The sequence below is a fragment of the Schistocerca nitens genome, chromosome 9, assembly GCF_023898315.1.
Source record: "Schistocerca nitens isolate TAMUIC-IGC-003100 chromosome 9, iqSchNite1.1, whole genome shotgun sequence".
Lineage (NCBI taxonomy): Eukaryota > Metazoa > Arthropoda > Insecta > Orthoptera > Acrididae > Schistocerca > Schistocerca nitens.
In genome coordinates this window covers 240,293,619-240,307,585 of record NC_064622.1, presented here as the reverse complement: position 1 = coordinate 240,307,585, position 13,967 = coordinate 240,293,619, and the positions used below count along the sequence as shown (strand labels likewise).

The following is a 13,967-nucleotide window of genomic DNA, read 5'->3' as shown; positions in this document are numbered from 1 at the left end:
CTGCGAAATCCTACATTTCAGCAGGATAATGCGCGACCGCATGTTGCAGTTCCTGTACGAACATTTCTGGATACAGAAAATGTTCGACTGCTGCCCTGGCCAGCACATTCTCCAGATCTCTCACCAATTGAAAACTTGTCAATGGTGGCCGAGCAACTGGCTCGTCACAATACGCCAGTCACTACTCTTGATGAACTGTGGCATCGTGTTGAAGCTGCATGGGCAGCTGTACCTGTACACGCCATCCAAGCTCTGTTTGACTCAATGCCCAGGCTTGATACGCCTGGGCATTACGGCATTACGGCATTACGGCCGTTATTACGGCCAGATGTGGCTGTTCTGGGTACTGATTTCTCAGGATCTATGCATCCAAATTGCATGATATATTTGTCCAAAGAATACCCGTTTATCATCTTATTATCTTCCTTGTGTAGCAATTTTAACGGACAGTAGTGTACAACTGCTGGCGGACTAAAGTGTGCTCCCTGTGACGCTGTGTGGTGGTGACGTGTTGGGTGTGCGCTGCAGGACGAACGACGAGTCGCTGGAGCTGCAGCCGCTGAACCCGGACGGGGGGCCGGCGCCCGGCGAGCGCCACGTCTCCGGCAAGGGCGTGCTGCGCCGCATGTCGCGCGTCCGCAGCGACGAGGCCGACGACATCGCCCGGCCGGCCGCCGACCACCACCCGCAGGCAAGTGCGGCGCGCCGCGACAGCCGGGGAGCGAGGGGGCGGATGGGCAGCAGGCCCTCTCCGCCACTCACTCCTGCCTCGCGACCTTGCATGTTCTGTACTACTGGCTCGCCGAAATACGAGGGCGTGCCCAAAATTAACACTACTGAATTGTTAAGGGGAGTTGTAAGTAGGCTGTTTACGTTTTTATGTTGGTAACACCACGTAGCGCTCTGTATGAAAATCACTTGCTGTGCTGTGTGCAGTCTGTTGCTAGTTGGCATTGTTGAAATATTCTCTATTGTAGTGTTGGGCAGTTGGATGTGAACAGCACGTAGCGTTGCGCAGTTGGAGGTGAGCCGCCAGCAGTGGTGGATGTGGGTAGAGAGATGGCGGAGTTTTGAGAGCGGATGATCTGGACGTGTGTCCATCATAGACAGTAAATTTGTAAGAGTGCATGTCATGAACTGATATACATATGATCACTTTTGAACATTATTAAGGTAAATACATTGTTTGTTCTCTATCAAAATCTTTCATTTGCTAACTATGCCCATCAGTAGTTAGTCCCTTCAATAGTTAGGATCTTTTCTGTAGCTGGCAGTAGTGGCGCTCGCTGTACTGCAGTAGTTCGAGTATCGAAGATGTTCGTGAGGTAAGTGATTCATTAAAGGTATAGGTTATTGTTAGTCAAGGCCATTCTTCTGTAGGGATTCTTGAAGGTCAGATTGCGTTGCGCTAAAAATATTGTGTGTCATTTTATTGATGATCAGAATAAGTAAAGTGAGAAATGTCTGAGTACGTTCAGTTTTGCTCAGCTGTTTGAAAATCAGATAACGTAAGGGGTTTACCAGCACAGTAATTCATTAATGTTTCTTAGGGGACGTTTCAGAGAACGTAAGTCCTACACCCACAGTGTTAAATTTGCAACATTGATGACCCATTATCTCAGAACCGGTGACGGATAGAGATCTGAAATTTTTGGGATGTATAGTATCACTCCTTTTCTGATTGCTGAACCAGAATGAAAATGTACAGAGAAATAATTACCTAGTTATGATATTTTAAAAATGTTGTTCAATACTTTCATTTAAAAGTCCACTTTTTCTTCCGTAAGTTAAAAACCGTTAGAGGTAGAGATGTTTTGGGAGGTTCAGTAGCTGCAGTATACTAAGTGGTAACATAGTGTAAAATTAGAGATATGTATCTGTAATAGTTCCTGAGATAATGGGTCAAATAATTGTAAAAATGTCATTTGCGGCAAATTAAAAAAAATTGGTTCAAATGCCTCTGAGCACTATGGGACTTAACTGCTGAGGTCATCAGACCCCTAGAACATAGAACTACATAAACCAAACTAACCTAAGTACATCACACACATCCATGCCCGAGGCAGGATTCGAACCTGCGACCGTAGCGGTCACGCGGCCCCAGACTGTAGCGCCTAGAACCGCTCGGCCACTCTGGCCGGCCGGCAAATCAAGTCTAAACATTTTACTTCATATTAACTTACACATGGAGGCCTGCCAGCTTCTAGAAACAGGCAGGCCCATAATCAGCATTATCTGGATCCTGTTCTTGACTATCCCGCAAAGCTAGAAGCTTTCTTCTTTTCCTGCTTCTTGCTTCTTTAGTCATTTCCTCTGCTGCACGCTGGGCTTTCATGATCCTAAGTTGATCGATTCGCTGAAAGGCTTGCAGTGTGTTCGCACTTGGAATGATACCAAGTTCCTCTAGTACCCCAATTCTTCCCTTTATACCACCATTAAACGTTATCACAGCATCACAAACACCCAAGCATAGAGTTTTCCTTTCTACAAAGACATTTTTTGGTATGTGGGTCCAAATTACATTAATGTTAGACTCATTCGGGTTTTGTTTTCGACCATGGAGACATTTGGAAAGAAGGTCGGGATGAGCAAATTCTCTATATATTGGTTTAATAGCTTCCATCACTGCAGATGGTATGCTATTTTTGTGCCTAAATTGTCCGTCGCTACCCGCTCCATGAGCTTTACGGTACTTGCACAATGAATCAGCACCAGCTGGACAAAGACCATGTATAGGTGTATCATAAGTGGAAGATTTGTGTAAGAATGTAGCTCCCTTGTAGGTCATGTGTATTGTTTCTTATTGTCATTCCATAATAATGCTGGAGTTCATCAATGTTTTTATATGTAAGGCTTCCTTTACCATTTAGAGTCTTTCCATCTGATAAATGCATGTGCTATACCGCCATTTCTGTTTACACAGTGCATCCAACCTCTTAACACAAACCTTAACATGATTTCAAGGAATAAATAGCTGAAAACCACAGCCTTCTAGATTGAATAGTTCAAGAGATACAGATACTTACACAAGTCAGTGCAGAACGACCGGATTATTTTACACACGCATTATTAACTTTCAATTGATAAAAACTACACTTCCAATTGGAATTTTTCGACAAATAATGCATCAAATTATTCAGAAGAGATCAAATATTAATAAGAGATAATAATCCGAAAATGTCACTTTTTGACCAATTTCGCCATATGTACTCCCCTTAAGTGAAAACTTTACAAATAAAACAAACTTTATTAACGTTCTACAACTTTACCCCTCATGTCTATACAGGGTGGACCATTGATCGTGACTGGGCCAAATATCTCACGAAATAAGCGTCAAACGAAAAAACTACAAACAACGAAACTTGTCTAGCTTGAAGGGGGAAACCAGATGGCGCTATGGTTGGTTCGCTAGATGGCAATGCCATAGGTCAAACGGATATCAACTGCGTTTTTTTTTTAAATAGGAACCCCCATTCGTGTAGTACTTAAAGAAATATGAATGTTTTAGGTGGACCACTTTTTTCGCTTTGAGATACATGGCGCTGTAATAGTCACAAACATATGGCTCACAATTTTAGACGAACAGTTGGTAACAGGTAGCTTTTAAATTAAAATACAGAACGTAGGTAAGTTTTAACATTTTATTTCGGTTGTTCCAGTGTGATACATGTACAGTCGTGGACAAAACGAGCGAGACCCCTCGCCTTTTCGTTATGCTGATCCGCACGGCTTTAAAGTCTGCTACACAGCATAACAGGCAAGGCGACGAAGTGCTACCAACATACTATGCGCAGGCGTGAAATTGACAAACTATCTGAACTTTTTTAGACTGTATTCCATAATTTCTAAGACTATATTAATGCTGATTAGTGTGTTAAATACAACACGTAAACATAGGACAGAACTGAAAGAAGAAACGCTAATTTGTATGAAACGGACGAATAAAAATGAATTTCAGCTTATCCAGATAACAGACAAAGAACCCCAGACCGTTACGAATTAGCAAAATATTATCCGCATTCGCCCGCGAAACGGTCTGTGTCAACGTTCAGACCAGTCATACTGGATTACCATTGCTGACCTACCATGAAAGTGTGCAAATTTAGCAATGCGTGAAGATTCATAACGAAATTCACTTAAACATCATTCAGTGCCACGCTTAAGTCAATTCCATTATTGACAGAAGCGGAAAAAGGAGGCAGTATCATGTATGAAATTCTACAAGAGTGTCATATTGACATCCACAGAGCGCCAGTACAGAATAAAGGTAGCGATAAATCGTATTGGGTGCGCGAGAATTTCTTAAAATTGCTTTACTGATATTCTACCTGCCTCCATAGAGATTAGAACCGAAAACAAACCAGACCTTCCTTTCACTATGCTAGCAGACAACCTAGGCAAACAGCCCTCTATTATTACCCCAGACATGAACAAGCCGGCAATTTCGCAATAAAAATCTGCAGTTTCTGTTGCATAGAGCTTTCTGGACTCAAAAACATGAATTTTCTTCCTTTATGTCACCACTTATGCGACAATCATTCGGGATGATTATCGAAATAACAAATTACTGTTATTAGAGAGTAAATTTTGTAGGATAATTCTGCACCACCCCATGAAATAAACGGCTACATAGCTGCCAAACGTATTCTGCATTGTTTCGAATTCTCCACTAGACTCGCCACAGCCAGAAAACGTTCATTAGCAGAAGTGTTTCTTAAGCTAGCTAGCAATGAGAATGTTCGTACTTCTAAAACGCGGTGGCATTAATACTGGGATGTGAATTACCACGTGTATAGGCAAATACATTCTATTTGCATTCCTGTAAACGTGATTTGGATCGAAAACGTAGCTACGACTAATATGCTTATGTATCGACAGCAACTAGAACATTTCGAATAAAGAGTAGCGGGTGTTATTTATGCGGCCCTCATCTTCAGTGTTTTCGTTGTTAGGATTTCGTCACCTAAACCGGTAAAAACGGAACCCTACTAGTCTCACTTTCTTGACCGTCTATCGGTCTACCCAACCCTTAAAACCCGTTTACCTCCAGAACGGGTGGACATAATAAGCGAAAATGTATCGCACTTCTTGCTGTAACCGGTCCCTTGCTGGTGTAAAAAAGTGAGCTTCTATGTCAACGCAATCAAAAGATACGACGGTTTATGTAAAGAAAATTTACGCGAAAGGTCAAAAAATGGCTTCAAGAACTATGCGACCTAACTGCTTAGGTCATCAGCCCCTAGACCTAGAACTACTTAAACCTAGCTAGCCTAAGGGCATCACAGACATCTATGCCCGAGGTAGAATTCCAACCTGCGACTGAAGCAGCCGTGCGGTTCGTCACTGAAGCGCCTGGAACCGCTCGGCCACCGCAACGCGGCGAAACCCTACTCACCTCATGTATAATGATAATATATACTGTCTAGTGAGGATAAACTGTATTCTCCAGCAACTCAGATCGTTTGATCACGGAACTTTTACGAAGCTACATTCAAACTTTGTCGAAGTCGTCTGCAATATCCATTACAAACACCCTAGAAACTTCGTATGCGATATCCACTTCTGAATACGCTGGCAGATAATGCAGTACTATAACAAGTAGGTGGGAACTTATTGTTATTGGTCCATGCATGACACTTTATTTCAATATCACTTTAACGCGCCTAGGTGTTCGTATATGGCTGAAATTAATGAACAAAAAGTAAATAAACAGTAAACAACTTCGATGTTCAGATCAAGTGAAAGTCACATGTCGTAATTACAACATAATTTCGTTGTTACATCTACATGACTACATCAACAGGATTTCTTTGCAATCCGGACTTACGTGCCTGGCAGAAGGTTCGGATTATTTCTCTACCGTCCCACTCATTAACAGTGTGCGGGAAAAGGGACTACTTAAATCTTTTCTTGCGAGCCTTGAATTACATTATTACTATGGTTTCTTCTTGTGTAAGTACCCTAGGAAATAATGTTTTGGCATTCAGAACATATGGTGGTGATTGAAATTTCGTGAAAAGATCTCGTGGCAACGAAAAACGCATATGTTTTCGTGAATGTTACCCCAACTCGATTATCAAATCTGGGATCCTCTCTCCCCTATTTCGTGACATTACAAAGCGTGCTACCGTTCCTTGGACGTTTTTGCGTGCACAGTCAATCACATCTGTCAAGGATATTATAGCAGTGGACGGACAAACGTAGTGTAGGCAGTGTTTTCAGTTGGCCTGTTGCGTATTCTTAGTGTGCGGCCAATAAAACGCAGTCATTCGTTCGCCTTCCCCACAAAAGTATGTTTTCGATCTTTCCAGTTTAAGTTTTACTGGGTACTGAGATGAACTGACAGTGCTTCGACTTGTGTTTTGTCATGTAACCGAAAGTTAATTATTGTTATTGGACGCAGCTTTCGTGTTTAATGTATTCCTCAGTCAACAACAGTAGACTCCTCGTACACCACACATAACTGTTTCAAAGTATTAAATTGTTACTGATCTTACCATGTTGCAGTGGTCATCTTAACTTGCCGTTTTGAAAAAAAGGAAAATATTTTAGCGAAATGTAGCAACTATGAAGCGGAGTATCCAAACAAACAAACGTTTCCGGTTTAAGTAGTTGCAGTAGGTCTACTACACAGTAACGTAAATTAGGAGCAAAGTCCATAAGTAGATCCTCATCAGGAAAACCAGCCCTCATAATGCAAAGTGCAACTACAACAAAGAAAGTTTCCAAACATGTCAATGAGTAGTCGAGGAAAGTGGACGCATTCTGTCTACTGAATCCCAACGCACGCAATTTACGAGGGGGCACGCCAAGTGTCAGACCCCGATCTTGCTTTTAACTACGCTCATTGAAAGAGGGGACAAAATAAGCTTAAACTCTACCGCTTCTGAGAAAACGACGGTCAAAGTGTTCAATGCGTTGTTGCTATAGTGTAGATACCGCTTAGCGGTTAAGGATTCAACTGAAGCGGTGGCTCTGCGGCTACCATAGCGACTTCGGAACTTTGCGCTGCGAGTTCGAAACCCGGTTTTTCCTTTTTTCCCCCCTCACTCTCTGAATTATCTACGAATGTTTATTCCAATTTATGATGAAACACTGTTGTCGTTATTCGTCAGTTAATTTACTGTGTAAAGAAATAAGTTAAAAAGGGAACACACAGTGCGTAGTGGGGCGATCACTCTGTTGTAGAAATAATTCAGAAGCCAAGATCGCTTAAATACTGTCTACTGGATAACCGGTTTCAACACACTGAAGGTGCCATTATCGGATCTAAATGTAGATTAACATTGATAAACCATTTGGATATAACGATACATGAGGCAGACGAGATGATTTTATATCAGCTTGTCTCATTCGTTTATTATTTTTTTAATTCATTAATTACACATAAAGTTAATTGTCGAGTAATGACAACATTATTTCAACATAAATTAGAAAAAAAACATTCGAAGATAATTCTGATAGAGAGGCAGGAAAATAAAATAATTAAAAAACCCAATATGGTCTCGAACACGGGAATCAATGCTGAGAAGGAACGACGGTAGCCACTGAGCCACCGCTTCAATTGCGTTCTCGGCTGCAGAAGGTATCTACACTAGAGCAACAGCGCGTTGATAACTTTGGCCGTCGTTTTCTCGGAAACGGTCGAGTGTCTGCAGATAAGCCGAAACACAAGTTCGCTTATTTTGTCCTCTCCTTCACTGACAAGGGGAGGCCGCCAATTGTGAAATTCAGATTCGATTCATACTGCGCATAATAAAAGCTCATGGCCAGAGGTGTAATGTGGCAAAGCACCAAGATGCACTTCTCAGCCGTTGTCGAGAAAATCGACAGTTAGAAGAAACCGCTGCGGTGAAATACTCTCTACGATTCATAATTTTCTACAGCGTCGTGGCGCAGCGGTAAGCGCTCGAGTTCGTAATCCGAAGGTCGGCGGATCGAATCTCGCTCCATGCAACTTTTTTTTTTTAGTATTTGTTTTTTGTAATTCAAATGTGTGTATAAACACACACACACACACACACACATATATATATATATATATATATATATATATATATATATATATATATATATATATAATTCCCGGCAACAGGTTGCAACAATTATGCATATAATAAGTTGTTGAAAGTCGTTTGTCGTGGAAAAACTGGCGACTTCGAACATCATTATGTTTTCCGCAAACAAATTTGTATTTCACAAATGTTATTAATTGTCTTCATAATGTTAACCACGTATAGTTAGCGGAAGACGTAGAAACGATATTCCGAAACGAATACGTATAGCGTAAGTCAAACGTTCGAATTAGAATAGAAACCCCACGAACACAAATTTGCTGTGGCAGGTATGAAATATAAACTCCGTTAATCGCTCGTTACACTTGAAGGACAGATGTTGAATGGGCCGAAACGAGCCGCCGCATAACAGCGTAGTTGCCTGCTAACTTCGAAAGAAGGTAGATGCGGTCCCTAGCACAACTTATAACACCGTCGAAAATCAGTGCGGACGTGAGAGCTTTGGTACACCCTGTTAAACAAACGGTAAAATGGAGGCGGTACAATTGGAGAGCGATCCGCCTTCACCAACATGCATAAGCAATTCATTAATAGTTTATATATATATATATATATATATATATATATATATATATATATATATATATATATATATATATATATATATATTTGAATTACAAAAAAATAATAATAATAAAAAAATGTTGCATGCCGTGAGATTCGATCCGGCGACCTTCGGATTACGAACTCGAGCGCTTACCGCTGCGCCACGACGCTGTAGAAAATTATTAATCGTAGAGAGTATTTCACCGCAACGGTTTCTTCTAACTGTCGATTTTCTCGACAACAGCTGAGAAGTGCATCTTGGTGCTTTGCCACATTACACCTCTGGCCATGAGCTTTTATTATGCGCAGTATGAATCGAATCTGAATTTCACATTTGGCGGCCTCCCCTTGTGAGCAAAGTTTCGGGACAATCAGCCTATGACACTTGGCGAGTTCCCCTCGCTCGTCGAGTCGCTTCTTACGCCCGGCGAGAATTATGTATGCCTCCGAGTAAACTGCGCCACCTGGAAACACGGCGAGCGGGATAAACACGTTTTCCTTCTTATAAGGCAACCCTCTACAGATAAAATTCATGAAGTGTTCTTCAGGTTGCCTCAGATATTTCAGAAATGTTTCTTGCGTCAGGCCTGCCGCATATGCAAAACGTAAACATTTCATTTCATGTAATATTTATCAGGATAAGACATGACAAGAGTGGACCAGTCCCTTCTGAGAAAAATTAGAGATTTTAAGTTGCTCCACTATGTAATGACACGGGCACGGGCTTGCGATCTGTCTTTTATGCCATCGATTTCCGTGTTACACATACTTGGCCACTGCGTTGCGGCTGCCATCTTGGAGGAGGCAGTCTGTTTCCTGCCAGCGCTGTTTCCGCAGCCAATATTAACCGCGACGAATCATTCAGTCAACGCTAAATGGCCCATCTGGCTGAGGCAGACAAGGGCGCTATAATAGAACTCCATGCAGAGGGATCTTCAAATGCCGACATAGCAAGAACTATGGGTCTTCACAAGTCGACGGTAGCCAGGTGGATCAGACGAAAGGAAGAGAGTGGTAACTTGAATGGGAGGCCTCATGGCCGTCGCCGCAAAACAACAGCAGCTCAGGATCAGCAGATACGCCGTTTCAGTGAGAACCACCCATTTGTCAACGCACGACAAATTCAGCAAACTTTGGGTCTCAATGTTAGCAGTAAGACCGTCACTCCTCGTGTAAGGGAAGGTGGACTGAGAGCAAGAAGCGCTGCTGTGAAAGAGCCATTGACTGTTTCCCAAAGAGAAGCTTGCCTTGCTTTTGCTACTGAAAATGGCGACAAACCTCTCCAGTTTTGGAGGCGAGTGATTTTCACGCACCAAAAAGTTTTCTCTACGGCATCATCCGGAAAAGTACTAGTTTACCGGCCTAAATGTGCTAGGTATAATCGAAAATATATTTACAGTTGCCGAAGGAGTGGCAGGTTGTCGGTGCCGGCCGGTGTGGCCGTGCGGTTCGAGGCGCTTCAGTCTGGAACCGCGTGACCGCTACGGTCGCAGGTTCGAATCCTGCCTCGCGCATGGATGTGTGTGATGTCCTTAGGTTAGTTAGGTTTAAGTAGTTCTACGTTCTAGGGGACTGATGACCACAGATGTTAAGTCCCACAGTGCTCAGAGCCATTTGTAGTCGGTAACGGTATGGGCGTGGATATCGGCCGAAGGATGTGGGCTCCTGTGGGAAGTGGAAGGAAGATTCGATGCGCGCAATTACATATCAATTCTGGAGAACGTGATGTTGCCTGCTGTGGCAGCAGGATTTGGCGATGATCAGATCATGTTCCAACAAGATCGCTCGTCTATTCATATGGCACGTGTGGTTAAGAGGCGGGTCGACGACCATAGTAATATTACTGTAACGGAATGGCCACCTAAAGGAGCTGACACGAATCCCATTGAGAATATCTGGGCAGAAATGGTCAGAGTAATACGAGAAAAGGGCAGTCACCGTCGACTCGCCGACAGCTTTCTGATGTGATTCATGACGCTTGGAATGAGTTACTTGAATCTCCTAGTTATGTGGCTCGAGTAGTGGGCTCAATGCCCAACAGACTTCGAGCTGTTGTGGAAGCCAAAGGAGGCTTCACCAATCAGCTGTTGCAAGCTTTGTTTCTTTCTTCTTCGTCTTTTTTTTTTTTTTTTACTTACAGACGTATATTTTATATAATTTCAAGGAAACGCAGTAAATGGAATGTGGACTGATTTTTGAGGCTTCATTTTGTGACGGCTAAACAGTGCTGCATCATGGGACCCGCTATTTGTCCACATGTGGCTGAACATCAGAGGTGTAAAAAATTTTGAGGTGCCGAAGTTCTCTGGAAGAATAACGTCTTTTAGACAAGGAGATGATTTTTAGTTCATTTCATTTTAACCATTCACACTATGATTTGACATTCTAATCTTTGATTTCATTTTATTATTATGTATCTTTTCTCCAGTGAAAGTCAACGGTAGTAAGTTTCAAGATATGAAGAATAACTGGAAGTTTCTAATTTGTGGAAAGCGTATTTAACAGTTAATATTTTCGACAAATCTGTAGTTATAGGACATATTAAGAAGCGAGTCACAAATGGCATTGTGGAATGATCAGGTTGGTCTCTAAAGGGTAACGACGATAAAATAGCAAATATGAAACTATGGGTAACAACTATTGTTGATGGTGAGGAGCCATAATCGATATGTCACTTTTCCGTAATTGTATTTCTGATGTTTATCGTCAGTCCTAGGACTGACACCGATACTCTGTTTTACGTTAAGAATACAACCTTCAAAATTTATTTAGCAGCGCAGAATATTAAATCACAGTTTATAGATCAGGAACCTAATCCAACTGCCTTTAATTTTATTTTCACGGATGACATTGAGACAGTAAATAACAAGAGAAATAAGAAAACTCTCAGAATCAATATAGAGAATTCAAGTATCATGTGAATTCAAAAGTTTGCTATAATAGCGATTAATTGCTTTTTACAGACCCCTTCATGCCTACGTTTTCCGTCAGACAGACAATGTTTGAAACTAGGACTAACGAGGTAAACAATTTTTCCACAAATTGTCAAATAGGAAGTCGGAGAGCCAGTTACATAAATTACGATGACAACAAACGTTTTTCAAGTAAACTGATCACAGGAGGCATCCAACGCATTTATTGTGAGTTACATGCACAGTATGTAAACTGGCAACGCCACCAACACACAATACCACTAACAAGGGAACATCCCCATCGCACCGCCCTCAGATTTAGTTATAAGTTGATACAGGGGATAGGCCTTGAAAAACTGAACACAGATCAATCGAGAAAACAGGAAGAAGTTGTGTGGAAGTATGAAAAAAATAAGCAAAATATACAAACTGAGTAGTCCATGCGCAAGATAGGCAACATCAAGGATAGGGTGAGCTCAGGAGCGCCGTGATCCCGTGGTTAGCGCACGCAGCTGCGGAACGAGAGGTCCTTCCGTCAAATTTTCCCAGGAGTGAAAAGTTTAATTTTTATTTTCAGACAATTATTATCTGTCCGTCCGTCCGTCCGATGCGAGGTAACCGCGCCGTAGTATGATGACGCTACACCTAAAAAACATCGAAAGACATGACGTCAGTCGACTATAGCGCACGGAAGAGAGAGTATTCCTGCTAATGAGGCTCCCTGGCTGGCAGTTAACTGTTCGCTACTTTGGACGAGAGTGCATTAAATACGTGCGATGCATTGCGTGGGCAATATGAATCCAGCAAATATAGCTCGTGACTCCAATAACAATGTCAATGAATATTTTCCGAACTGTAAGGCATCGGAAAGTTCCTTAAGGGATCGAACGATTGTCGAACATTTGTATGATTATTTCCTACATTTGTTGAATAACAGTACGTGTGGTGATGATTGTCTGAAAATAAAAAAAATCAAACAACTAACCCGAGGGAAGACTTAAACCAACGACCTCTCGTTCTGCAGCTCCTCACGCTAACCACGCGACCACTGCGCTCCCGTGCTCAAGCTATCCTTGATGTTGCTTATCATGCACACGGACTACTCAGTTTGTTTGGTTTGAATATTTTTTTCATAGGTCCACACAACTTCTTCCTGTTTTTCGAATGATCTGTGTTCAGTTTTCAAGGCCTATCCACTGTGTCAACTTATAACTAAATCTGAGGAGGGTGCGATGGGGAGGTTCCCTTGTTAGCTATGAAACAACTGTAGCAAAACGGAGCATCCTCGTTATCCATGTGATGGATAAGACGACTAATTCGCAACATAAATGTCAATGTAAGCATCAGTTTCTGTTGGAACGTGCTTCCCGGACCAAATAACATACATTTCCTACGTCTTCAATGCGAATCATGTAGCAAATGTAATTTAAAGGACATAAAAATATCGAGTGAATTTACTAAAATAATTATGAACCACTTGAATTTGCATTCAACAGGCAATGTTCAGAAGTCTGGTGTAGGAGTACTGCATGCTCTAATTCGAAACAACAAAAATCAACAGAGTAACTATTATTGAACGTCATCAGGTCACTCATCGAGCATTCCTATGCAGTACTGTTACTGGTGACGTGTTATGATGCCTTTATCGTTAACTTCCTAAGAAGAAATGAAAGGCTGAGCCCCACCAAAAGACGTAAACTCGAGGAGAGAGTTGCGTGAACATATTATTTTACATCTGATAAATCCAAAAGTGTGTTTTGGGCTACGAATTCTGCCCCCAGGGTGTGTGCAACACAGCTGGAATTTGTTGCCAACAACTGAGTCACCTTTCGGTCACAGTGTAAGAAAATCGAGCAACAAAACTACATCACCTGTGCTACTGCATGATAAGGCACTATGTTGATTTGAGAAACAAAACTATCCAGGAGATTGATAGGAAAGTCGTCTCTCAGGCACATTTGTATTGATAGGGAAGTCCTCTCTCAAGCACTTGTCCCTGGTTTATTGACATCGTTAGAACAAGTAGGTTTCTACAGGCGTAGAATTTGTAAACAACTTTAGCATTGTCATATCGTTTTAGATATCGTGAAAGAAAATTCTGCTGCTAATTAATTTCTCTTTGATAATTACTGTTGCGTTTAGTAAACTAATGGAAAATGCAATTAAAATATTCACTGTACTAATACAAACTAAAGTCAGCTTAATACAGAAACATCACGACGGCAGTCTATCTTAATAAAGCATTAAGTTTCTGTGAGACAATTGGGCTTATTTTAACACGAATTAGTAGGATATTACAGACTTTACACTTAGAAAAGATCTGTATTTATTTCATTTCCTGTACCATTCGTAAGTGTTATGAAAATGGGGCTTTTCATAGATAAAATTATGTATTCACAACAACAAAAAAATGTCGGCAGAAAACAAAAGTGGC

At 41.6% G+C, this 13,967-nt stretch overlaps 1 protein-coding gene across 1 annotated transcript in view; it reads left to right on the top strand.

Moving 5' to 3' along the window:
• The window catches only part of LOC126204156 (uncharacterized), a 1,030,415-nt gene that overhangs the window by 852,221 nt on the left and 164,227 nt on the right, over positions 1-13,967 (top strand). The window contains exon 17 of the mRNA XM_049938564.1: positions 529-856. Coding sequence (XP_049794521.1) covers positions 529-856 — 328 coding nt within the window. The remainder of the gene's footprint in view (positions 1-528; positions 857-13,967) is intronic.